General features: G+C 38.2%; 1 protein-coding gene across 2 annotated transcripts; it reads left to right on the forward strand.

Moving 5' to 3' along the window:
* The first annotated feature begins 239 nt into the window (after positions 1–239).
* klhl4 (kelch-like family member 4) lies at positions 240–25619 on the forward strand. Of its 2 annotated transcripts, none has more exons than XM_026142892.2 (11): positions 240–370; positions 13140–13307; positions 14259–14395; positions 14792–14988; positions 17050–17262; positions 18395–18581; positions 18725–18949; positions 20779–20941; positions 21902–22114; positions 23665–23836; positions 24210–25619. In XM_026142892.2, the coding sequence occupies exons 2-11, from the start codon at positions 13165–13167 to the stop codon at positions 24267–24269; spliced, it is 1710 nt and encodes a 569-aa protein (XP_025998677.1). In that variant the 5' UTR covers positions 240–370; positions 13140–13164; the 3' UTR covers positions 24270–25619. The 2 variants fall into 2 exon arrangements, with proteins under 2 accessions (XP_025998677.1, XP_080163833.1); XM_080307707.1 differs by lacking the exon at positions 240–370 and adding an exon at positions 5065–5859.
* Positions 25620–26902: the final 1283 nt, after the last annotated feature.

A 26902-nucleotide genomic window follows, 5' to 3' on the forward strand; every position in this document is an offset into this window, starting at 1 on the left:
AAAAATACCATGTTTAATGGTTTTATATAATAATTGTAATATGTTATAGTTAAAAATCTATGACACATTAAATTTCATCAACACAAACGTAACAGACGCCTCTTATTGAAAAGGGCTTTGTGAAAGCTTTGCTTTAAACACAGGATAGGACCTGGTTGCTTGAATGCAGTTGTTATTGTCGTACAGAGGAAGGAAATTATCAGGAGTTTCCTTCAAAAGAGGAAAGTGCCCCTTTCCTTTCTGGAGAAGCAAACAATTCTGTAGTGAAAGAGTTTGAGCAGTCATGAGGATCATCCCTGTTGGCCATTCATTTTAAAAGATCCTTCCACCATTGGAATGTTGAGGAATATACTTCAAATCAGTTTCTCAGGTAAGAAGAAAGATTACTAAATATTACTGTTTTGTAGATATTTGCTGTAATTTAACTCACACTGTCCCTTTTGCCAGATGATCGTTTTGCCAAACAATATAAACTGAAAGCATAAATTAGTTTAGATGCAAGAAGGGCCAATCATAAACAAGACGTATATTGCAAATATATGTTTTATGAAGTTAAATATATTTGTGATGAACATCTGGAAAGTTAAAATATGTGAAGTGAATGTTGAAGAAATGAAATTATTCACAGACTGCCTATTGAAAGACCTTTGTCTTTCCTTTGCCAGACAGAACTAAATACTGTGTTCAAACCTGTCTAATAATTTCCTAAATAGTATGCCATAGTCCATATGTTTGCTATACAGCAGTCTTGTCTGCTTCTTCAGCCATAAAATCACAGACTAAACACAATTTTCTGGCTTTCATAGTAAGTTGACAACCGAATTTCCTTTCTACATAAACTGAGTTAAGAATGTAATAGCAAACTATTAGGTAGTCTTCTGTTTTAAAGGTTGAAATCTCTATTGTGTGGAAAATCGAAGTGGCTTTTGGTGTGTGCACGTATAAGTGTACTTTCATGATTGTCATTTGAGTGCTTGTAATGAAGAGAGAACATAGTGTGTTAGTGTGTGTTTTTTTATGTTTTGATGGCATTTTCTTTGATTGGATCTTGGTAGTCTCTGCCCAACAAATCACATCACACATGTTGAGATACAAGCTCGTTCTTACATTTTCAAAATAAATAATTAGCTAGCATTCGTGATACATAATTAGATAGCAACAAACAAAAACAAGCAAACAAAGGAAAAGATCAAGGGATTTCAAGGAAGGCATTACATTAATTTAGTAGTTTGAATTTTTACACAATTTAATGTAATATATATCATTTAAGACATTTGACTGTCTGATCTTAATGTGACTGCTGCTCTAAACCGACCGCTTACATTCAGTGACTGACTAGGCATGCAGCTATGGTATGTGTAGTAGGGAGACAGATGTTGGACGATAATATAGTTGACCACGCCAATCTGGCATCTCACATTTCATGTGTTGTGCAGTGTACAGCTAGACTGTGCCCTTGACTTCTGTGCAAACAAAAGCAATGACCCATTGCGATGTCACTGTGCATTATAGCATACTTGGACTTTCTAATGTATTTTTTCATTAAGAATCCATTCTGTTGTCATGATGCATTATTGGTAGCATTTTGAAAAACTGTTGGATTGGATGTTTTATGAGACTTTTTTTTTCACACAACTGTTTTAATATTCCTTTAACACATCTAGTCAGGATACAATTCCCCACATCTGCACCTTGATTTTAAAAAAATATCTTATAAAACATTAAATCCAGCTTCTAGACTAAGATGAATTAATATGTGGAGAATATATTTGCAGTGGAAAAGGGAAAATTTAAAGTTTCACTGAGTCCTGTCTAAGCTTCTGCATTCAAATTAGGAGAAAATCACTGTCTGATGTATTCAAGTAAGAAACTGTCTTGGAGAAAGTTGCATAGTGTTTTGAAAGCTTCATCTGTAAGGATATATGGTAGAGGGTGATGAAGAAGAGTGCCGCAGGTAGTTCTAGCTTGCATGCTAGTTCGCTTTCATGTTAAACTGCAAAGGAGAACATTCATTTCCAGCACTGTTTTGCTACTGAAACACACAATTGCACAATGTAGTTTTTGTTGGTACACATCAAAAGTTGTTTTTTCTTATAAAAATGACTCTTGTCTTGTAAAGTACATTAAAGGGTAGCGAAAACCTGGAAATTTGAATATACTGATGCAAATCTGACAACATATTTAAGGAACTTTTAATCCACAAAACCTTAATTTTAACTAGAGATGGACTGATCCGATATTACGTATCGGTATCGGTCCGATACTGACGTAAATGACTGTATCGGATATCGGAGAAAAATAAAAAATGTAATCCGATCCATTAAATATCAAAAAAGCACCTCACAAAACTTTCGACAAGGCGTAACTCTCCTCATAACCGTAGCACGTGGGAGCAGTGTGGTGATAGAGCGGCTACCAATCCGGCATTTCATCTCCGAGGAAGTGATCCCAGAGAGAAGTAAAGCAAGTGTGTAAGTTCATCTCTGAATGTTTGTAAAGCATTCCCGCTTAGCTTAACAACCGATATATGGAGCGACTGCCTCTTCTCTCCCCCTCCGTCTTCTGCTGCTACTTCAATCATGAAACTGATCAGTGATCAGCTGATCGGCTTTTCTGTCGCGAGTCCGTCTCTCTTGTTTGTTTATCTCCCAGAAAGAGGACACCAGCGGCTGAATAACAGAAGCACGTTTAAGCTTGATAATCTGTTGCTAGAATTTATTTAATATTACTTTCTAGACCAGGATTCTTTTCTACGTAGCTGACGGCTGGTAACTGTACAGGGGCGGATCTAGCAAAGTTTAGCCAGGGGGGCCGATAGGGCATTAACAGGGAGAAGGGGGCACAAAGACATACTTTTCTTTCTTATTCTCATTTAAAATGTTGAGCTTTTATTAAATAATTATCTGAATCTTACACCCAAAGTTTTACTCTGATGTAAAATGAATAGAAGTCCATTACTGTATATAGTAACTATTAAGTCTAATATACCCTAGTAAGCTATAGTACTTTTTCCTTTGGGAAGGTACCATCTGTGCAGTCTGCAGTTCTGTTGAAGAACGATGTTGAATCTATTTAATTATTCTTGAAAAATAATTTATTTCTGTGCAATTATTTTCACACTGCATCAAATTAAATTTGATTACTTCGATTAAGCATCATGAGGTGGAGGGTGGGGGGTGGTTCCTTATTTTTTCGTTTTTTTTTTTTTTTTGCTGGGAGTTTTAGAGCCCTATTAGTTAGGTTGCTTACTCTTTAAAATACCAGAATAGGGAGGATGGAGTAGGTTTAAGTTTATTAGATTGATCAGTATTGCTGAACTATGAAATATTTTGGGTGCAGTGCATTTTTTGCATACAGGTATAACAGAATAGCTTTAGTGTTTTGTTTTGTTTTTTTGTTGTTGTTTTTTTTAACTTGAGTATGAACTTATACAAAAAGCAGCAAGATATTAAAAAAACAGTTTTATTGATTAAAAAACACACAATATCGGATTCATATCGGTATCGGCCGATATCCAAATTTATGATATCGGTATTGGTATCGGACATAAAAAAGTGGTATTGTGCCATCTCTAATTTTAACAGATGAAAAGGTTTGGAGAAATCATTTTGCAAGTTAACTTTAGTGTATGGCTGTATGTTTGATCAGAGAAAATGCCAAAGCAATTAAGAAAAACTAATACAATATTGTACATGGCAGACCTCTGTTTTGTTTCTGCAATACATGTATTTTCCTTGTAAAGGTACATTTAGCTGTGTGCACTGATGGTAACTGACAGTGGAATTTTATGGTAGATTTAAAGACTCAAAGAGCTTGTTTTGAAATAGACAAAGGAAACAGACTAGAATTCTTAATCCTTTGATAATGTCATTGGCAATGCACAACCTCCTAGAGCAATATATTTAAGCATATTTTAGAGGTAAAAATAAATTTAATATATGTGCAACTGCCCCAACAAATAACCCATATTTTAGCTCGAGCTGATCAAGGAGGATAAAGGCATTTTGAGAGGGTTTCCTCTCACTTTTTTGAGTGAAGTAAATATTGGGCATAAATACACAAAGACATTGATGCATTATCATTTTCATCTATTTCACAGTAGTAAAAGTGAAACTTGTTGTAACTTTGTAATACAGCAATAAAATCTGTGAAAATAGTAGTGGGAAGCTAAGGTGCAAAACATTAAATCTGACTGAGCTATTCCATTGCAGAAATACATAAAACATCCTGATCCTATTCAGATAAAAAAAAAGGTGTTATAAAGTATTCACCACTAATTTTCCTAGTTTACAATGGGTAACAAATGAAATAAAAAATCTATAAATGCTGTCCAAACATATACACTGTTGTTCTGTCACTTTTACTTTGAAATATGTTCAAGTATATGTTAGAAAGGAACAGTAAAATATAATGCCTGACTGCGGAAGAAGGTTTGTAATGACCTTGAAGGCTCATCAGTATGTAGTCTTTTCACTTGTAATTATAGGGGGCTTTCAAGACAGTGAAGGGGAATATATTTTTTCTGCATGGGCACCTACATTGACACATTCTCCCATGAGATTCTGTTTGATGTGAAAATGGCAGACTGCATAAATGTGTGTATTAGTGTGAAATTAATTTCTCTGCCATTTAACAGCGTGAGGTTATATGTGGTGCTTATTTGTTTGAGATTAATGTATCTCATATTTTCTGTTTATAGACAAGCATGAATGTGCATCCACGTAGATTAATGTAATAAGAGCCCCTGCAAATGATCCTAGCATGTAGAACTAGTATATAGTAGTTAGCTAGCTTCCTGTGTTCCTCATTCAACAAGCAGTGATTTACTTTGTTACGGTGTGACCTCATCATCTAGGTTCTACGATACCCCACCTCCACCTCACAGCAAGAGCAGCCAGCTCACATACACATACAGAGAACATACTCATGGTCACACACAGAACAGAATCGAAGGGGTCTATGCAGAGCTGGAGAGAAAGAGAGAGAGAGAAAGAGCGAGAGAGAAAGCGAAACAGACGAGGCGAAGGGGAGGGAGTGTGGATCATGCATGTGCATTAACTCAGCACAGCAGCAGCAGCAGCAGCAGCAGCAACAAACAGAAACAGCAGCACAGGAGGAAAAAAGAGAAAGAAAGACAGAGAGGGGGAACTGGAGGGAGGGTTGTAGTCTAAGGCACAAGAACAATAGCTGCAGAGGACTGCTTTCCATCTCCACTAAAAGAACAACGGAGGAGTAATAGAAGGAGGAGGGGGTGGTCATGATAGTAATGAGACAATAACGGAAGAGAAGAGGCACACTGTAGTCAGTGAGGACTGAAACCAAGGCTCTTCTCTTCTCTGCTCTCCATGTTTTTGGGGACTCAACGTTCCCTTGCCTTATTCTCCAAACCCAGAGGAGGATGTCTGTGTCAGGGAAGAAGGAATTTGACGTGAAACAGATCCTCAGGCTTCGCTGGCGCTGGTTCAGCCATTCATCCCAAGGTTCGGCTGGTGGAGGAGGCGGTGGGGTTGGTGGTGGAGGAGGTTACATTCAGCAGGATGGCCTGGACCACAGAGGAACGCCTGTCCAGGGACGACTAAAAAGTCACTCGCGGGAAAGAGGTGTTGGAGGTCTCCGGAAGACTAACAGCCCAGTACACAGCATCTTGGCACCAACGCCAGGCCCCACACCTGTCTATGTCAGAGCAGGTCATCAATCATGGCATCATCAGCAGAGCACCATCCAAGGTTCCCAGGCCAGCGAAGATTCTTCAAAGAACAGTTCTTCTCCCAGTACAACAAGGAAAGATGACACAAACACTGGCCAAGAAGATGTAAAGAGTTCCACAGAAGACCCTGCAGAGCTGGAGGCCAGAGAAAGGTATGACTGTTATTAGGTGTTAGAAATTAGGAGACTGTGTAAAGTGCTATAACGGTCACTTTTGATCATATACTCAGTTAGCAGACACTGGTTATGGGATGCTCTCTTATAAATACATGGTTTCTTCAGGTTTCACAGTGAAAATATAGCTACTGAATAAAATAAGCAACTGAAAAAAAAAGAAATATTACACATTAGGCAGTATCCCCTTGATTAAATTTTTAAAAAGTGTTTGTTGTTATCAGTAAAAAAAAAGAGAACAACCCAACTTTAAATAATAAAGATATAACAGTCATACTTAAAAATGGCTAAACATTGTGAAACTGCATTTTAACTTAAATATTAGCTGTGCCATTATGCATGTAGATCCTCTAATTATGCAAAGATTAAATGAACTGCACAGCCATCATTTTCCAGTTTACTCAGGCTATTCAGCTTCTACCATGGCTCACCTGGGGACAGCTCACTCTCATTGTCCACAGCATGTTAGGCAGGATGAACCAATAAAACATCCTTTTAATTATTCATTGAACTGAAAGCTGAGGCTTTTCCTGCTCCTCTGACTGTGTTGTGGTCCAGGTTACATGCACAGTATTCCTTTGAAAGAGTGTTTTTGTTTTAACAAGGCACACTATGACATTCTACTATAGAAATATAAAAGGATAGCCGGAAGGAGTGATTACATCACATAACAAGTACTGGACCTATAAAAAGAAGAAGCAGTGCAATCGCATGAATTATCTAGACTGCCGAGCACAACTACATCCACTTTATGAGCTAAAAGCTATTCAAGCTAGTGGCTGGTATATGATGTTTGATTTATTTTCTAGCAGAATGTTATTACAAATCCTATACTGAAGTGAGTTTTACAGCTATAAATCCTTCCCCCTGCCTTTTCATGTTGTGTTTTTCCTCTGACTTCCATGTGATCCTACAGCTTCTTCCAGGAAGTAAATAGGTTAGAGTTCTATATGTGTGTTGCTGTGTGTGTGTGTGTGTGTGTTTGCACGCGTGCACACACTGTCTGGCAGAAGACTAAAAGCACGTCATATTAAAGATGAAAAGACCAAGTTTCCTTTTATCTCGGCTGTGACATTCTAAGGTGAATTGGTCCTTAAGCATTGCTGATTTCTGTACGCTTTTGTTCTGTACACCTGGTGAGGAAGTGAACAATGAAAGTAAACCTTCCCCTATGTTTTTGTACAGAGCTCAGTGAGAAAAAAGCACCTAATTCCCAATACATAGTCTCTACCTACAGCCAAAAACGTGTCAATATGAATTGAATAGATATCACAGTCAGTGGATGGTTTGGTTCTCGGGGAAGAACATGAATAATTCTCAGCTAAGGTACAGTTTTGGAATCAATTCAACATCCTGCACTGTGTGTTGGCATAATTGGCAGATGTTCATATTTTTTGAGTCCCTATGTGTGAAAAGTGCATGCATAAAAGATGTGACTCACAGTAAAAATGTGTAACGGTCTGGCTCTCGGGGACCTTGAGTTCATGCTGGTCATGTAAAATACAGCACAGTCGTCACATTCACACGATTTTGAAATATTAAAATGGTTCTGTTTGTGTTGGAGCATATACTCTGCTCTTATGTGTTTGATTGTAGCCTTATTCATTTAAGACATTATCATGACTTATTTTACATTTTGTTTTGCCAGCCTAACCTGTGAAAAATCGAAACAGAACACGACTCTTCAGTACTGACAGACATTTCATCATTTCCCATGTTAAAATTCGCCCTGTGAGCAAATGCTTTATATGATGACGAGTCCAATATTTTTTGATCATTCAGTACAATAAATAGTTGGAAAGTAAAATTTAGTCGTGAGCAGTTATTGCAGAAATAAATAGGTGCATTGCATAATGCCACTTTTCAGTCACGGCTGTGCTTAATGGAAATACACCAACTCAATAACTGTGAAGGAGTACTTGCTGGAAATGACTTTGGGATGGATGTACGATGTAGCCTGGTGAATTACACCAGTGGCTGTGTCACACATCATGGCTCACATGTTCATCTGCAGCTAAGCAGATGTATGGATGTCACTGAGATATGCACATTCATTTACTCTACCAGCTGGGTGGCCTTATTATGTCTCACATCATAAATCCTTGACACATAATTTGTGACAATCCCTCAGGCTGAATCTCACAAATGAGTTCTGCTGGCAGTGAAAAACACAAAAGTTTGGCCTTTTGCTACAGCTAGGAAATACCTGTCAGTCATTTTGAGATATATGCCACTCAGTGACTAGTTTTCATTCATATAATGTCTTCGTCCCACCATTTTCTTTCATTCATAGTAGAATTCAACTCAGATTACTGTCAAACTGAATTATCTGGGAAATTCAATGAAAACTGTGCACCTCTTGTGGCTGTATATTTACAAGATTATATGTAATGTTGTTATACCAAAACATATAGAAAGACAAAAAAACTGACACATGCAATGAGTATTTAGATAATAACACAAAAAGTCAGTGACACATTTATGCTGTGGTTACAAAACATTTGCTGTCCAAGTTACTTCTACATACTGTGTGTGGAAGCTATTGAATCAAATGTAGTGTAGTAAATGGGTTGCTGTTTCCCACACTTGCTCTTAATGCCCCAAATGCTGCATCTACATACTATATATTTGCTCTGTCCTCGTGACTCTCATCCAAATAGCTTCTTTCTACAGTTGACAGAAAATATATGGCAGAAGTTAACCTGAATGGAATGGAAACCCTGACCTTTCCCACATAAACACTAACAGTGGCTTGAGTCAGCGTGCTGTTACTATGAATGATATCTCAATTCCCTCTCCACCACCTTGGAAAAGAAATACCACCACCTTACCCCCTGTCAGCAGCAGTAATTCAGATATTTGTCCAGTTCTTCATAATGGCACAAGGCTTATTAGGTCTATGTGTGACACATCCAGTTGATGCATCCTTAAGATATTTGTAAACTGCAAAACACAAACTTTCTGTTGTAATCTTTAAATTACACCCGGAGGGTTTAGGTGATTGTGTTATTGCCTGTAATAAATTGTGAATGTTGTTTGCCCAATCAGCGTTCTGTATGCCAAAGGCAATCTTAGATGGAAGCTAAAGATGAAGCCAGAATTAACATAAAAAATTTCTTTGTGCTTTGAGCAATACTGAGAAGACACGCATTATGTGCCGCCCACATTTGGTAATTTCTGTTCAAATGAGACATGAATTTTTATGAATTTTCCGTGGATACCATAGAAGGGGCCATGACTTGGTTCAGCAGTTTCACTCATAGCACTTTGCACTGAAATAGATTAAGGAGGTGCAGACTGCGATCAGTTTTATAATTATGACAGACTAAAATATAAATCAATCACAATATGCACAATTACATAGCATTGGTAAGATTTAGGAAAATGCCACGTTTACCACATTTAGTGGCCCCCTTGTAAAGTATAGAAACTTTAAAGTTACAACTATAAACATTATATAACAAGTACCTTTAAATATCCAGTATATACAAGGTTCCATTGAAATGGTAAAATGGTAAATGGTCTGTATTTGTATAGCGCTTTACTAGTCCCCAAGGACCCCAAAGCGCTTTACACATCCAGTTATCCACCCATTCACACACACATTCACACACTGGTGATGGCAAGCTACATTGTAGCCACAGCCACCCTGGGGCGCACTGACACTGCTGTAAGATCACTGACTAATTTATTTAGCCACGAACATCAGATTTATATAAATTATGCACAATCCACAATATGACATCCTCATACCTTATGCAAGTTAACCTGCCACCAGCAAAGCAGTAAGGAGATTTCTGCTAAGATCTGCACATTTTTTCACTTACAGGACGCCCCCAGCTCCTAATACACACATGTGCATGTGTTTCTACATTTGTGAGGACACTCATCTCTTACCCTTTTTGTTTTCTCTTGTTTTGCTTTCATGATCTCTGGGATCACTGAAAATATTTAGGGAGACAAAATACTATTGCTGTGCCCCCCCCCCCCACACACACACACCCACACACCCTTCTGCTAACTGCATTCACCCTGGCCCATTCGACTACAGTCAGAGCAGATTTCACAAGCTATGGTGGTAATGGGTATGCCCACAATAACAATGGCACAGGAAGGAAAAAAAAGACATCACCAAAAAGCTGCAATCTTCAGTGACACGGGGAAAAAAAGCAGAGAGAAAACTATGTTTGTGCAAAAATATCATCTCAGTCTCGATGCCTGGATCAAGTTATTACAGCCAGTGTATAAAATCTTTCCAACATAAAGCCCAGTGGCAGTATACTGACTGTCAGAGTACAGAAAGAAAAGGATCTCATTGAATATATAGAGCTGGCACAAGCTGTATTTGTAGGAATTGTTGGATTTTCCACACAACTCAAGCTACTCAGTAGAATTCTGGGGAAAATGGCTGCTCTAATCCATTTTCAAAGATTCATTTCACATTTGGCACTCACATAGAGAGATGGAGTTGACATCAGTTGGAATAAGAACGAAAATTTCAACAACATATCTGACACATAAATTTATAGCTAAAAAGGTTTAAAAGCTGATGACAAAACTACATAAACAGTCTAACAATCCTTCAGGTATTTTAAATGACCTGCTGTCTATTATTATTTATTCATGTATTGTTTGCATGTATTTATCTGTATCTTGTGGTCAAAAGTTACACAATTGGGCTACAAGTCCTGACAAATGCAATAAATATTGCATTGCCTCTGCCTCACCTGCATAGTGGAATTTTTAAATATGCAGTGTCTCAGAAGCAATTAGTCACACTGTGGTGTGATAGCTCTGAGAGGGTGTGAGGAGCATATGACAAGACTTGGGGTGATATGTGCTCAGTGAAGGAAAACTGATGTAGTATAAGGTGTGATGATAAATAAGGCAGAATCTCCAATTCTGTTCTAGTTTTTCTTATTGTGTTTTGTCTTATTATTTAACTTCTTATAGTTTTGACTTTAAGTAGATGCAAAAAAAAAAAATGCTTCAGTTTGTACAGTACAAAAGAAATCTGGATGCTCGCTGACAATGCGGCTTTATGTGGATTGCTTTGTAGTGTGCCTTGTGCAATGTAGAGCATTGTCTGTAGGGCAGCTTCTTTGGAGATGGGTGTTCTAGGGTTTTAGTGCCTCTATAAAAATGGGCTATACCTGTGATGATCCAGCCCACTATTGGAAGCAAAATATACACCTCAGAGCAAATTTACTGCTCCCTAGAATGTGATACCAAAGCAATTAGTGTCGGAGAGATTGGTAGGCATGAAAAATCCTTACAGCATGCCTTGGAGCCAATACAAAGGCAATGCATCTCAGTTTTATGGCCCAACTGTTTATTCAGTCTTGTTTGGTGTTCCTCTCCGAGACTCTGGAGTCAGTGGGGAATATCATGACAGGGCAATAAATTACATTTGAATTTAGCATAAAGTCTCCCAATAAAGCTTAGACCATAGGATATGGTATAACTAGTGTGCTGTATAAACAATGCCTGGATGGAAAATGTTTTAGCTTTTAATAGTGAAAGAGGAGAAAGTCACACGCTCGGCTGAAAATTTTTATGATATTAATCAGGATGTCAATAAAACGCCCTCCATCTTTCCTGCAGTATCAATCCCACTGCATGCCAATATATTGCTCTGCCAAGCTTTACAGGGTTTTCGGTTCATTTGTATTGACAAATCTGTAACTTCACTGGTTTATGCAGCTCTCATATCAGCATATGAGTAGTAATGAGCGGGGGACATAAAGTGTTGCTTAAAATAGCAGTGACATTTTTTTTCTTGAGCACTATCAGTCTTTACACAGTAGAAGCGCCATGAGATGACTGTAAATTCCCCCAGAGAGACGGCTTGGGTGTTTATGTAGCATAACAAACAACTCTAAATGTCATTGAGTAGACTTTTCCTGTGAAGGACACCAAAGCGACTGGGCTGCAATATTTGCCATGAGTGTGAGGGATTACTCGGATGCCTATAAAACAGCATGTAATCTAGCAGCCTATGGGGACGGGGACTCAGCCTTACCACAATGCTGTGAGGAACAGGCTGGTTCACTTGTTAAGTCGCTGTTTTTTTGGAAAACACACATGCACACCCAGATATGCAGAGGCACACAGGAACAGGCAAAAAGGCATGCGCGCATTCTCGCTGCAAAGCTGTTGCATTGATTGTGCTGCTGGCTTGTCCCATTGGACTGCAGTGCTTAGTTATCCACTTATGTGTGGAGTTTAGTCCATAAGAGTTTTAATTTCAGCTTAGAGTGGCAAGAAAGATGCAGATTCACTGCAGGGAAAAAAGGATTCAGGAGTGCAATGTGTCCAAATAAGCTCTTTTGTGTCGTTGGTAATTTGCTGTTTATCTTGCTGTGTACAGCTATTTAATTTTGTTTTTAGTTCATATTTGGACAGATAAAGTTAACAGCAAGTGAGAGTAATACACTTTCTTGAATAATTTGTCACAGCGCTGCTAACTTGTGTTTCCTGTCTTCTAGAAATGGAGTCGCTGCTCCTACATTGGTATTAGATTTCATAAATGACAAAATCATGCAAAAAAAATAAATAAATAAACAAAAGCAAATAATAAAAAAATCCAGATGAATGGCTGAATTAAACAGATCACAAGCAGATCCACTGAGTGAACACAATGGATCTGCTGATACGTCTATTCAGCAGCATATTTTTTCCCCATTTAAAACTAGTAGATTAATGTTTTTGCTTTGTTCCCTAGGCAGCTTTTGAAATTAAAAAAAAAAGTCTCTTTTAATTTTCTGATGATGGGAAAGGTATACAAACTCTGTGTTCACTGGTTTGCATCCTAATTTCTATTCCACTGTGATCTAATTACACCATTGCCCAGCCGTATTCCTGCATTACAGCTTATTCATGGACAAACCCTGTGATCCATTGCATGATGTTGTCAATATTGGAGCCCTTAGTTGAATGAGCTGAATTAAAGAGATCACATGAAATCTCTTGAATGCTAAGAACCATTGTGTTCCCTCAGTGGATCTCCCTGCATATTGTGTCAGTTCATCATAAACAAACAAACAAACAAACAAACAGACAAACATTTAAACATGCCTAGATTCCATACCTATAGGGAGGGGCAAACTATTTTTAATGCTGTGTTAAAAATGCAACATGTTGATTATACCGCACAGACTGTAAAGATACTGCAGTCATACAGTCAGGGTTAATTGTTTTTATATTTTTAAATTACACCACGTCTTTTTTCTTCCTCTCTCTTTGCTCTTCTTCCACAGGTTGGTTCTGAGCACCTTCTCCAGAATGAATACCAATTCCTCAGATGAGTTTTTCCAAGCCACAAACCATGCGGAACAGACATTCCGGAAAATGGAGACCTACCTCCAGCACAAGCAACTGTGTGATGTCCTCTTGATAGCAGGGGACCACAAGATACCGGCTCACAGGTTGGTGTTTGTGCCTCTGTCTGCTTTGATTTCATTAATTACTTACTGCTTTAGATCAGAGTTAAAAAGAAGCTCATCTGGATGCACTTCGTTAAGATAGCAATGCAGGCAGTCAGACTTTGGTCTGGACCACAGTTTGCAATAAATTTGGTCAGTTTGATCTATATGGGGGATAATTGGATGAGCTTTGAAATTCAAAGAAAGTCTCTTCTGATTTTCCGGTGACAAGAAAGGTATGCAAACTCAATGTTCACTGGTTTGCATTCTAATATCTCCTCCGGTGTGATCTAATTACACCATTGCCCAGCCTTATTCCTACATGGACAAATATTGTGATCCACTTCATGGCATCTCTTGACTGCTGAGAACCATTGTGTGGATCTGCTTGTATGTCTATCCACACGGTATATTATGTTAAGGATCTGGTACGTTCCACAGTGCCAGAAAAGAAGTATCTTAGTAACTTAGTTGCCTGAATTTTTATAGCTGGATTTTTAAATTCTACTTTCAGATACAATCATGTAAAGCAAAGTTTAAACCATAAAAATCCATATTAGAAACTGTAAGCGCGTGTGAATGTATGCTGACTGATTTATTCATTCACATTTCCTTCATGAATCCACAAGCTTGTTGCTTGAGCTTGCTAGACAAATTAGTTAACATAATTACAAGTCTGACCATTGTAGCTATTAACATAACATACTGTATGTGGGATAAAATAATTTATCACAGGCTGACAAAGTGGAATCATACAGTGGTGGAAGGGGGCTATAAATCACTGTAAAATGGAATAAGTACACTGACAGTACATTATGAATATGGTGTATTGAGTCATGTGAGGCATGCTGTTTGTTAGGAAGCAGAGCTTCATTTGGGGGCATTCTTAAAACCACAAGACCATAGATCTCCCACCATGTAACCCAATTCATTGATCTTTTTTCTTTATGGCAGATTGGTCTTAAGTGCTGTGTCGGACTACTTTGCTGCTATGTTCACGAGTGACGTGAGAGAGGCAAAGCAAGAAGAGATAAAGATGGAGGGAGTGGATCCAGAAGCCCTCAGATCCCTGGTTCATTTTGCCTACACTGGTGAGTGCTTATAAAGACATTCACTAGCCCTTGTAAGTAGTTATGAGACTTCTGAAATGCAGCATGATTAAAATGGATCAATAAGACAATTCATCATAGAGCTGGCAGACTGGGCAGGACTTCAACACAAAATTGCTTCTTTTTTTTAAACTGGGCAAATGGCTGTTTGGGAAATATGCTTTAATCAAAATATCCACTTTTTACAGTTTAAAAGTTGTGTGGTAAAAATCATAATAATGGCTATCCTTGTAAAAGATTTTAAGTGATTTCATTATTAATGCTATAATTTAGCTGTTGATGCCTTTTATTTGATTCAAATGTTAATCGCAAAACTGCTTCCATGCAGTTTCGGTCATGTGTTGTTTTTCATGTAGTTTCCATGTTGTGACATTGCAGGTGTCCTTGAGCTGAAAGAGGAGACCATTGAGAGTTTACTGGCAGCAGCTTGTCTCCTCCAGCTTTCACAAGTCATCCAGGTTTGCTGTAACTTTCTGATGAAACAGCTTCATCCCTCCAATTGCCTGGGAATTCGTTCCTTTGCAGATGCCCAGGGCTGTGTGGACCTGCTTAATGTGGCTCATAACTACACCATGGTAGGACTATGAACAGAGCCAGACCACGTTTTCGTGGTGGGCTGCATTATTCAGATCATAATAAATAATGGGATTGCACTCATCATTGCGCGCACGCACACACACACACACACACACACACACACACACACACACACACACACACACACACACACACACACACACAGGGGATTCTTTAATCATAAAAGACATAACTTTAATACGAATTTTTAAAAAATTTAGTTTCATTACTGTGCACTCACAGGAAGTAATAACCAACCGAGTTCCTGACACCGCTTGTTAGGATTTATTTGTTTAAGATATGCAATTACTCTACATTTCTGTGAGAAATATTCCTGTTGGATTAGGATTCACCCACATGTTCGTCAGATAATTTCTTGCTGGTCATGCAGAACTGACAGCACAAGACAGGCGTTATCTCCTAAAGGACATCTGCTCACTCTGTTTACACAGTCCCCATCCGAGACCAGGAGGTTAATCTAATCATAAAACTGCACAAGAGGCCCAGCTTCCTGTTCAGTAACGTCAGTAATGAGCAGGGATGTTCGGGCTTCCTGGAAGACTATCCTCTATCCCCTCAGCTGAAGATTTTTGTTTTGATAAGCTTGTTTTTTCCCATTGCAGCACGGCAGCTTCTGACACCGTTTTCCTTCATGAAAGAATACTTTAATGTTCAGTATATACACGTTTAATATTATATAGTTTCATATTGCAATATTTTTCCAGCTATAAAATACTTTGATTTCCACACAGGATTTCAATTAATACTTGACAATTTCGATTTTGTAAATGAATTCTGATCTCAGGAAAGAATAAAGAGCAGTCTTTGTTGCAAACCAGTGCAAATTAAATAGTAATCAAAAGTTTTTGGAAGGTAATTTTCCCAGCCTCGCATTAGTTTAAGTATTAGTTTTTCAATTACTCTTTCAGTTAAATCAGTTAATATCTTGTGCCGCTGGTCTCGTTTTCTGAGGAGTTTACTTGACTGCTGTGAGTCTGCCAGTATCTACAAACACATCCTTTTAAATGGTTATGAAACAAACTTGGCTAAGCTTTCAATTTTGTTGTAAGCTCTTCAGCATTTGCAGTTACAAATTTATTGGTTTAACGCAATGTCAAAGATTGAGCTGGATTGAGTTCCTCCCTTCTCTTTAGCACCAGAGATCAATAGATGTCCCTCATTTCATTAAGGCTCTCCTTGCTAAGCTCTTAAAACCTGCCCTCAAAAGATAGATCGGACTAACACTGCAATGTGTTGCATGTTGATGATCAATAGCATGCTTGTTTCTGGTTTCATGCTTTCTACAGTGAACACTCGATTTGTTAAAGATTATAATGATGAATCCTTTACTGCTTTGTTTAAAGCATAAACAGTGCAGAAAAATGGCCAAATGTTGGACATACCATAGATGCACATATGAGCAGGAATGTTTTATATATCATCTCTAATGGAACTGCCCAGAGACAAAGCCCTTGAAGAGGTAGCCATGCAGTGCTTTAATATTGCCTGGGCTTCTGGCCAATAAATGGAAGATTAATCTTTAGAAAGGCAATAGAAAACAGCTTCCATCAAACTTGGAACTGGACACACCATTGGTGGGATTGTAATGGAGGTTTCCAGAGCCTGTTTTTCATTAAAGACTTATAAAGGCTTATTGGTATCATGTATGATCAGCAGAAAAAATGCCATATTAGCTTAAGAGGAGGCTTTTCGGAGCGAATGCTCTATACCAGATTGATTTGTAGTCTGTTGTTATGTGGATCATTTTATTTACTGAACTAAGTTAAACAGATGATGGCTTCATCTGTTCTTTGGAAAGAAATAATTTGAGAAATGGAGAGCGATTCACTGCGGTTATCGGTTATTGGAGATAAAGACCTTCAAACTGGCACTCTCTATCTCTCTTCACGTTCATTTTTCTTCACCTCTCTGTCCTTGTGCCACTTGGACCTCAGAGATGTAGAAACATACACAGACACACACAAAATGCTGCACCAAGCGTACTCCTCGGCTAATAACTGATGATTATCTGTCTCCTCTGCGTCTCCGCTATGTTCCAGGAACACTTCCTCGAGGTCATTCAGAACCAGGAGTTCCTGCTGCTCCCCACAGCTGAAATTGTTAAGCTGCTCTCCAGCGATGACATCAATGTTCCTGATGAAGAGACGATCTTCCAAGCTTTGATGATGTGGGTGAGGTATGATGTCCAGAATCGACAACAGGACCTCGGGGTGCTTCTTGCTTACATCCGCCTACCCCTACTTCCTCCACAGGTGAGACAGCCGATCAGGACTGTAAGTCGCTTATGCTTGTGTTAGAGCTTGTGACTGATGATTCGGATGGTACAAGTCAGCTTGGCTTCATTACAGAAGGTGTGATTTGTGATCTTTGATACTCTGTCCAGGTTGTAACTCCTCATTTTATAACTTTGTTAACTTAAAATGAATAATGAAATGAATAGAAATAATAACTAACACGAACACAGTTCATGTGATGTAAAATTATGCTGTATTTCTGCAAGTAAGCACTGACTTACAACTTGGTCATCTTGATTTAAATAACCTAACAGGAAACAGATAAGCATTTTTGACAGATATGAAGCATGAACATATCTGTTTTTTTTAAATGGTATTTTATTTTCACTGACAAATTTGCTTTCCAAAAGTAATTATGCTCAAGTTATTTTTTTTTATTATCAGTATGCAGGAAAGTAACCTGCAGCATTATTGTTTGCAAAATGAAAAATATGTGGAAGATATGATACATAAGGTTTTTCATCCATGGCTTGGGAGATGCCATTTGCTGCGAGGCAAATAAACAACAGAAATGAATCATTGTTTTTTTCTTCTTCTCAAAACTGGTAAAGTTCTTTTTAAGTCTCGCAGGCATAGCGGTATCAATGAATAAATGCAAAAATATATGAAAGTGAAATGTCTGAGAAAACCCACATAAAAAGCAACTTCACTGCAGTTTCTGTAATGTGCGGAAATGTAAGAGTGCTACTATTTCTCAGAATAGAAAGAAAAGTTTAGCTCTTCTGCAGTGCATTTACAAAAAAGAAGTAAAATCATTAAAATACAGTGTGTTTCATATGTCTTTGCTGTTTTATCTAATTGCAATAATTTATATAGTGACTTCCTTTAAAGTAATAGTTTGATGATAGACAAAGATTAGATAATTTTGTTTTTGCTTTCACCCCATTTTAATTAAAACATATCATAATCTTAATTTTCAATGCTGTTTTGCAGTTATATATATATATGACATCTTTTCCAAAGGGATTTAAAATCTACACATTATATTACAAATACCATTCCACAAGAGAGATTTCTATAAATACCATAAACATTAGAAATTTTCGGCACACATTATAATGCAGCTAATTTTTATTTTCTTGAAATATAGCTCCTTGCAGATCTGGAAAACAACAAGATGTTCTCTGATGATCTGGAATGTCAAAAGCTGCTAATGGAAGCCATGAAGTATCACCTTCTACCTGAAAGACGCCCAATGTTTCAGAGCCCAAGAACAAAACCTAGGAAATCCACTGTTGGTGCACTTTATGCTGTCGGAGGAATGGATGCTACCAAAGGTATCCGACATAGCTACTTACTGAAAAGACTCTGAAGATGGCTTTGCCAGATGTATAAAAAAGAGAGAGCTAGCTTATACACAATTGTTCTAAGTGTATGGCAACACAGGTTATCTAAATTGCGGTATTTTGTTTTATTTCAGGCTCTACCACCATAGAGAAGTATGACTTGCGAACAAACACTTGGGTCCAGGTTGGAGTCATGAATGGGCGCCGGCTGCAGTTTGGTGTGGCAGTGATAGATAATAAGTTGTACGTGGTTGGAGGGAGAGATGGACTGAAGACGTCCAACATGGTGGAGTGCTATAACCCCATCAGCAAAGTGTGGTCCACCATGCCCCCAATGTCAACACACAGACATGGGCTTGGTGAGTGATTGGCATATAACTGGCCAACAGCATATTGTTATTTACATTGGCATTCATGCATTTTTAGTAGCATTATTACTATGTCTGTGTTCTGAAACTTACTTGCCTTTCCATGCACATACATGGAAAGAAAAATGTAGGAAAAACATGCCATACTTCTTTTTCAAATGGAAAGCTATAGGTAGGAAGAGCAGCAGCAAGCCTTCCATACAGAACAGAACAGGAAGCAGTGATAACAGCTCTGATGCTGGTTAAATCAGGCACAGTATAAAAGGAGGACCTAGGGTAGAGGTGGGTTGCAAAGTAGCTTGCAAATGCCCAACAGCACATTGCATATGAGATTTCCCAAATGAAAGCATTTCATCAGCTGAACTCTTTGCTACTGTAGGCTGGCACTGAGATCATCTTATCTGCAAGGACTGTGGTTGAATTCAACTTTGTGACTTTGTCTTGAATATTATGCTGCCTAATGCCAACTAACTGGAATGATCATTTCATTACAAACTGCAACCCATCAATTTTCAAAAAAAAAAATTCATTAACTGCTTTTATTTCATGATGAAATTTTTTTTTACAAAGACATAACACATATGGTTCTATATGTTTCAGGTTTCAGCTCAGTTAACCAAGCAGATTTTTTGAAACACCAAAGAGGATACATATTTAGTAAGGTCACAATTGGTAGGCTGTTAAGAAATTTTTTTTTTTTTGACATATACCTTTGATATTTTTTCCATTCCACTATCAAAGCTTGGCAAGCTGTGCTGGCCCTGCTCTTCCTTACCCTTCCCTGCCCAATAAATCTCATATCAGAAGCATTTTGATTCACAGTTGAAACACGTCTGGGTAACAGAGGAGGGAGATCTTGTCAAAGCATTCAGCTCACTCACACAGTGTGGTCGGAGGTATCAGCAAGCCCAGGAGATCACACTGTACAGATTACCTGCGCTGTCTTTGATCTTTCACGTACCAAATATCTCTTGGTGCTTTGCTTATCTTGTGCATATTTTCATTCTGAATATGTTTTAACTTAGTGTCTACCAACATCCCCGCATAGCCATTTCCTGCTGTGTGCTTTATGGGTAAAGAAAAGGAAAAAAACGTGTTGTTTTTTATCCCCAACCCACAAGCCAGTAATAAAAAGAAGCCTCACTACAAGACCAGTTTTCATTTGACAGTGTTTATGTCACTCGAGGTTCTCTGAATGCGGTCTTGTCCTCATGTTTCCTCTAAATAATTGAACTCTCACCAAAGGAAATAAGTGTTTTCATATAAAAATCCATTGTGCTAAAGCACCCTCTGCATTGACGCTGGTGGAAATAACCATTCCTATGTGACTGGGGGACGAGGAATAACAAAGCAGTTTTATAGTCTTCCTGTTTTCTGAATAGCTTTGGCCAGCTGGTTGACTCACTCTGCTCTGTTCTAAAATGAGAAACGTATCTCTGCTCAGACTCTCTAAGAATAACATTCACTTGGAAATCTTTGGACTTCTTTCACTGATTATTCTCTTAGATGTTTTAAGGTTTCTGTGTTCGAATACCTTTTTCATGTAATTTTGGCAAAAATGTTTGTTTCATTTAACCTCAGTGAGGTAAACACATGAACATTTGAAACAACTTAATATAATTATGCAGACAAAATCACACATGATCAAAACACGCATATAAAATATAAAATATTCTCTTTATTTCGTTATATTTATAGTAGCAAATATTTATAGCGTTTGATTTTTTTCATATGCAGTATCTAATGGGACAATTCATCTTATTTATCTTTACAGCATTAATTGTTTGGATAGCATTCATTTCTTATTTCTATTTCTGCAGGTATTGCTGTGCTGGAGGGTCCCATGTATGCCGTAGGAGGCCATGACGGCTGGAGCTATCTCAACACGGTGGAGCGCTGGGACCCACAGGCCAGACAGTGGAACTACGTGGCCAGCATGTCGACACCACGGAGCACTATGGGAGTCACAGCACTTAATGGAAAGTAAGTTGCTATGACCCCCATCTTTGTCTAACCTGTTTGACTATCCCATCATAGCCTTTTAATTAAAATGTGCAACCTTAAACTTTAATGCAAAGTGTGCTATTGTATTTCCGCTTGCCTGCCTCTGAAGCCATTGCCCTCTGCAAATTAGTACTAAGAAGGCAGACATTTGCAGGCAATTCACACTTAAAAAGGAAGTCTAATTGGAGTATGCTCTTTTTTTTAGGGTGCTGCCGTCCATAAATTCTACTTTTCTACTTGACTGAAGTAAACTTGCATATAAGGATAGCACAGTTAGTCTTTATTCCTGCACCTCTTAGTCAGTTTTAGCTATTGATTTGCTGGAACAAATGTTTTTGCAGGCAGTAAACTTGCAGCTGGATTTGAGCATGAAATAAAACAAGTATGGTTGTGTAACTCACAGTGCAGTGGTCCAGGAAAAGCTGGAGCACAGTATTAATGCACTATTAGTTCGACAACATTATACTTCCTTTGTGGTCTGCGTCAGATAAACTCCAAGGTGGCTGTGCAACAGTGCAGCTCGGAGCAAAGGCTGCTCTGATTAGTGTGGTAATTTATACAGTATAATCTAGACTCCATAAATGCAAAACACTTGATGTATTTGTATGTATTAAATACCTTACAACACAATTTAAAAGTAAATTAGGCAAATAACAGACCAGCTTTCGGCCTAATTTGAATATGTTTGTGTGCTGAAGTAGAAAAGAAGCTGCTGCTCCTTTGAGCTACAAGCTACATTTAACCCACTGATGTTATCTTTTCTTATCTAAGAAAACTATCTTTGAAAAACGTTCTGCTCAGCACCGTATCATCTACAATCTGTCTTACTATCACTGTTCTGATAATGTTTAGATAACAATTCTGTTTCGAAGCACGCAGCGGCTACTCATTTGTCGAATATTCGTTCATAATTTTGCTTAATTTACTCGAATCTTTCAGACTATTTGCAGTTGGTGGTCGAGATGGAAGCTCCTGTCTTAGGTCGATGGAGTGCTTTGATCCACACACCAACAAGTGGAGCATGTGTGCACCAATGACCAAGAGACGAGGAGGAGTGGGTGTAGCAACATACAACAACTTCCTGTACGCCGTGGGAGGACACGATGCCCCTGCTTCCAACCACTGTTCTAGACTCTCCGATTGTGTTGAGAGGTCAGTAAATGCACGTCCTCATCTCCAGAGTACACAGAAGACAATGGTGTGTTTGGACTGATGTTCATTGAACTCAGTAATGGGTGGGGTCAAGTTAGGAAAATTTCTCAAAGGAACAAAAAGGAATTCCTCTTGATCCCCACCCTGTTCCTGCATTTGGAGACATGTCTGCATTACGCAATACCCTATTGTAGAGACCACTGTTGCTTCACATGGTTTTATGTTATAGTATCTGGCACCATCTGGTGGCCACAATATCCTCTTTAGTCCAAACCTGAGGTAAACCCATTGGCGTGGTTTAAATACACGTAACTGTTTTTTTTTTTTTTTTTTTGTTTTTTGTGATAAAATACAGACATCATTTTTTCTAGGACATCACATTTTACTCAGATATTTATATATATATTCCCTCTTGTCATGGTGATGCACTGGTCAGTACTGTATAACTTTAGAGGTTTATACCTACTGGTTGAGTAGGTCCTTTCAAGAGGCTGAAACTCCAGATACACCCCTAGTACAAAGAACAACTTTACTGTTCTACCCACATGTTTCAGCCTGTAGCTGAAACAGCCTGTAGCATTCTGGTATTATGCAGTTCTTCCACGGTGAGTGTGTCTCACAAAGATAAAAGGTTGTGCAAACAGAGTAGAGATGTCTGGCACAACTTTCAAGGTACACAGAGCAGAGCAAAAGTTGAAAGCGGTACAGTGTTGTTCTTCCATGAAGAGCAAGTCTAAAAAAGATAAAATGTTGCAAGGCTACAGGCTGAAATCTGCTGGTCAGGCAATAAAGTTGTTCTTCATACCGCATGTGTTGCTGGAGCTTCAACCTCTTTAAACTTTTGTTCTTTTCTTTGCACCTTATTAGCAGATGAAGTTGTGAGTAGAAGTTTTCAGTCTTCAGTCTTCCTCCTACAGTCCAAACACACATTTGGTAGATTAAGTGGTGATTATGTACTTGTGTATATGGTAGTGTGTAGTTCTCTGTCTCTCTGTGTTAGCCCTGTGACCTGTTCAGGATGTACCTTGCCTCTTTAACTTTGCCAACTGGGATAAGTTGGATGAGCCGTTCGATATACATTGTTACTGATGTACTTTTAACAAGCAGCACACAATACTATAATAATAACAACCACAATTCACACTTTTTTCCCATAGTGGACGGATTTTTAAACATTTGAGTGACTGTTTTGTTCATAAGCATAAAAAGTAAATCAAATGATGCCTCTTAACTTCCAATATGGACAAACAGATGAAAAAAAATCTTTCTGTGGAAAATTCTGTCTGATGAGTCAAGTTCTCCCTGGACCGAGCATCTGCCAGCTGCTTTTGGAAAGACAGCTTTGTCTTTTGCTTTAATGTTTCACTTTAGTTCTCTGTGACCATTCAGACATCTGTGATTAAACAGGAGGAACATAAGGCCGTTCCAATTAGTGGGGATGAGATGCTGTTAGACTGACTGAGTAAATGAACTTTTAGAGAAAATGTTGTTTCGCCATACTGAGTAATGTAATGCAAGGCCAGTTGTTCAACCAAATATTTTAATTACAGGTATGACCCAAAGACGGACACCTGGACCACCGTGGCTCCCCTCAGTGTTCCCCGGGATGCGGTTGGTGTTTGCCTGCTGGGTGACAGACTTTATGCAGTGGGCGGATATGACGGCCAGTCGTATTTGAACACTGTGGAGTCCTACGATGCACAGAACAATGAGTGGACTGAGGTAATTGCATTAACTCAATTTAATGAAACTGCAAAAACAAAGTTATGAAATATATTCCTACTATTTTAGATTAGAAAAAGTATGAAAAAAATCCAGCGGAGAAAAATAAATAGTTTAAAAAGTTATAAAAAGAATAAAACTTTAATAGAACTGCAGATATTTTGCTAGAACAGTTACAACCAACATCACCGCTTCAGTTAAATCTGAAGTGACTGAATCCTATCAATATTTTATAGTTGCTTTTCTTTTTGCACGTTTTTTTGGTTTAAATCTTGACCCTTTGACCTCCTTACCAGCATGAAGTAAAACAGGATTTTTTTAAAAAGCCATCCTTACATGAAAGACTGATGTGTACCTCTCTGTCTTCCTGTAGGAGGTCCCTCTTAACATTGGCAGGGCAGGCGCCTGTGTGGTGGTGGTGAAATTGCCTTGAGCGTTTTGTCTCAAAACAGCATGGGTAACAAATGAGGGAGCAGCAAAGAAGAGTGGACAAACAAAACAACAGATCAAGGACGGTTCCTTTGAGAGTCATGCTTTTATTTTTTCTTACTTTAACTCGCCTCTCCAGAATTTTCAGAGGGAAACACAGACAGAGCCTTGCCCATAAACCAGTGTTGCTATCATTAGTGGACATGCCTGCCCACTGGGAAGGACTTGTTCAGAAACTGGAATGCACTGCACATTCTTCACATTCTCGACCAATCAAGAATTTTCATAGACTCGGCCAAGCTGCGGAGAATCAGCGCCAGGCCTTTGTTGTACGGCTTTGTTATACTAGTTTTATGAAAAGTGATGTGAATGTCTGCAAGATTACATTTAAAACTTACAGTCTGAACAAATAAGCCAAACTCCAGGTTAGTTTACATTTCTACGCAAACATTTCGTACCAGTACCATCTCACACAATATATTTTTGGGATTAAATCTCCATTTATAGCCACTATAATGAAAATTGTTGTAACAAATAGAAATAACCGTACCAGTGTCTTTCCTCATGGGTGGTCAGAATCACTTCTGAAGCATAGGAGACCACTGTGAACACTGAGGGTTGAAGTAAAGCAATGAAATGATCTTTTTTTTCTGAATAAAATATTTAGACGTTTTATTGCTTTTATTTTGCTTTTTTTAAGCCTGTAGCTAAAAAACACCAAAGTCATTTGCTTGTTTTAGATGTCTTGTTACTAGTTACATGTTCTAAAGGTTTACAAATTTGTGAATTACAGAAAAATATATCACATTGATATTTCACATTGCTGTACAGATTTTTGTGAACTTTCTGAAATGACATTTGTGTTTATAGGATCATGCCTAAACCAGCGCCCTCAGATCACTACAGTCATTGCTGTTCATTTGGCTTCCTTCCTGGGCATGCTAGCCGAGTGAATGTTTCGTTTGATTTACATAATATTATATATGACGATCATTACCGTCCTGTCTGTATTTTTAAGGATATAAGACCTTCTGAGTTACATAGATCTTTTTTTTTTTCATCACAAACCCTTGCAGTGGAATCAGGTGCATCTAAACCAGCTATGTGAATCTATGACAGCTTTTATTTTACACGTTACCTGCAGCACTAGGAAACCTGATTGCCACAGCACTTCACTATTGCAAATGTTTCGAATTTTTACATTTGTAGTTGGTATATCTGTTTAGAAAAACGAAACATTACGACCTTCTTCTTAATAATTTGTAACTGTAATTCGAACACGTTCTGGGGCCAAATGCTAATGTTTTTATCATAATTTTGTACAGCATGAGAACCAATAAATAAACTGACTTCAGTCTTCTCTGCATGATCAAATCCATGTTTAGAGTTGTGGCCCCACACCGGGCACATTTTCATTACTCTTGTTGTTCTGCTTCAAGTAAACATAACCGATTCTTTGACTAAACAGGCTTGGAAGCTGCTTTGATGTCTGTCAGCGTTAACCTTAGTTTTGTTTTCGCTGCAGTGCCCTCTTCTTAAATCAAGCAAGCATGTTTGTTGATATTGCTGTGTTTTTTCAATCTCCCATCAACAGAATGAGGACCAAATGCTTTTGCTTGCCTTTGTTTTTTCCCCATTGTTTACCCTTCAAATAGTCCCTTCAACCCACCATCCTCTAGCTTGTTTGGTAAGATTTCAATCACTTTCGCATACATAATATTGGCTTATGTGTCCACGTGTGCACTTTTTTTTTTTTTTTTTTAATTTTCAGGAACCTGTTGGTGATTTTAAAATACACAGCATATTAGACACATAACAGGAAAAAAATCCCTTTTGCACTTTCCTTTTTTTCACGTAATGTAAAGATTAATCGTCTTCTCTAGCTTTCTATTTTTGTTTATCTGCATCTTTTCCTGCCAGAGCTCATGAGGGAAATCAATAAAAGGATAATAGCTTTGATCTAAACTCACCTCTCAAAGTAAAATGTGGAATTCCTCAGTATATATCTGTACATTAATTTGAGATGCAGTGCTGTGGAAATATGGGGCCATGATGATTAGAATTACTTTATTCAATTTGGTCCTGCGAAGATTGCAACAAGATGCAAATATACAGAATTCTGTATACTCATCTCATAGTTTACCTCAGTATTGCCTAATCTTTAACAGCACCGTCAGACTAAGCTGCTTTACCAAGTCAATCTAGTAATAGGTTAACAGCTGCAGTACACACATGGATACACACTGAATTGGCTACGTGACTGAACTAAGATCCACTGCCTCAAATCAAAATTTAATTCTAGTTTCAAGGGCCCAAGAAAATGTGTTTGTGCCACAACATGTTGCTGAACACCTCTGGAAAAATATATAAAATATTAAGATCCCAATGGGTGGAGTAGCTTGACTGTTTCTGAGCTCAGCCGAGATTCGTGCAGATTTCAATGCAGATTTAAACAATGAAATGTTTAAATCTGCATTCATTTAGCTGAAATGCAATGTTTAGCATTTTCACGCTGCACATTTCCATGCTGACTCTACTCGAATACATGCTTTGTTGCCTGGTTCCTCTGCTTCTGAAGCATTGCGAAAGAGCCGATAAAACATGTATGACTTATAAAATGTGCTTAAAACTCTGAGA

The sequence above is a fragment of the Astatotilapia calliptera genome, chromosome 2 (assembly GCF_964374335.1).
Source record: "Astatotilapia calliptera chromosome 2, fAstCal68.1, whole genome shotgun sequence".
NCBI lineage: Eukaryota > Metazoa > Chordata > Actinopteri > Cichliformes > Cichlidae > Astatotilapia > Astatotilapia calliptera.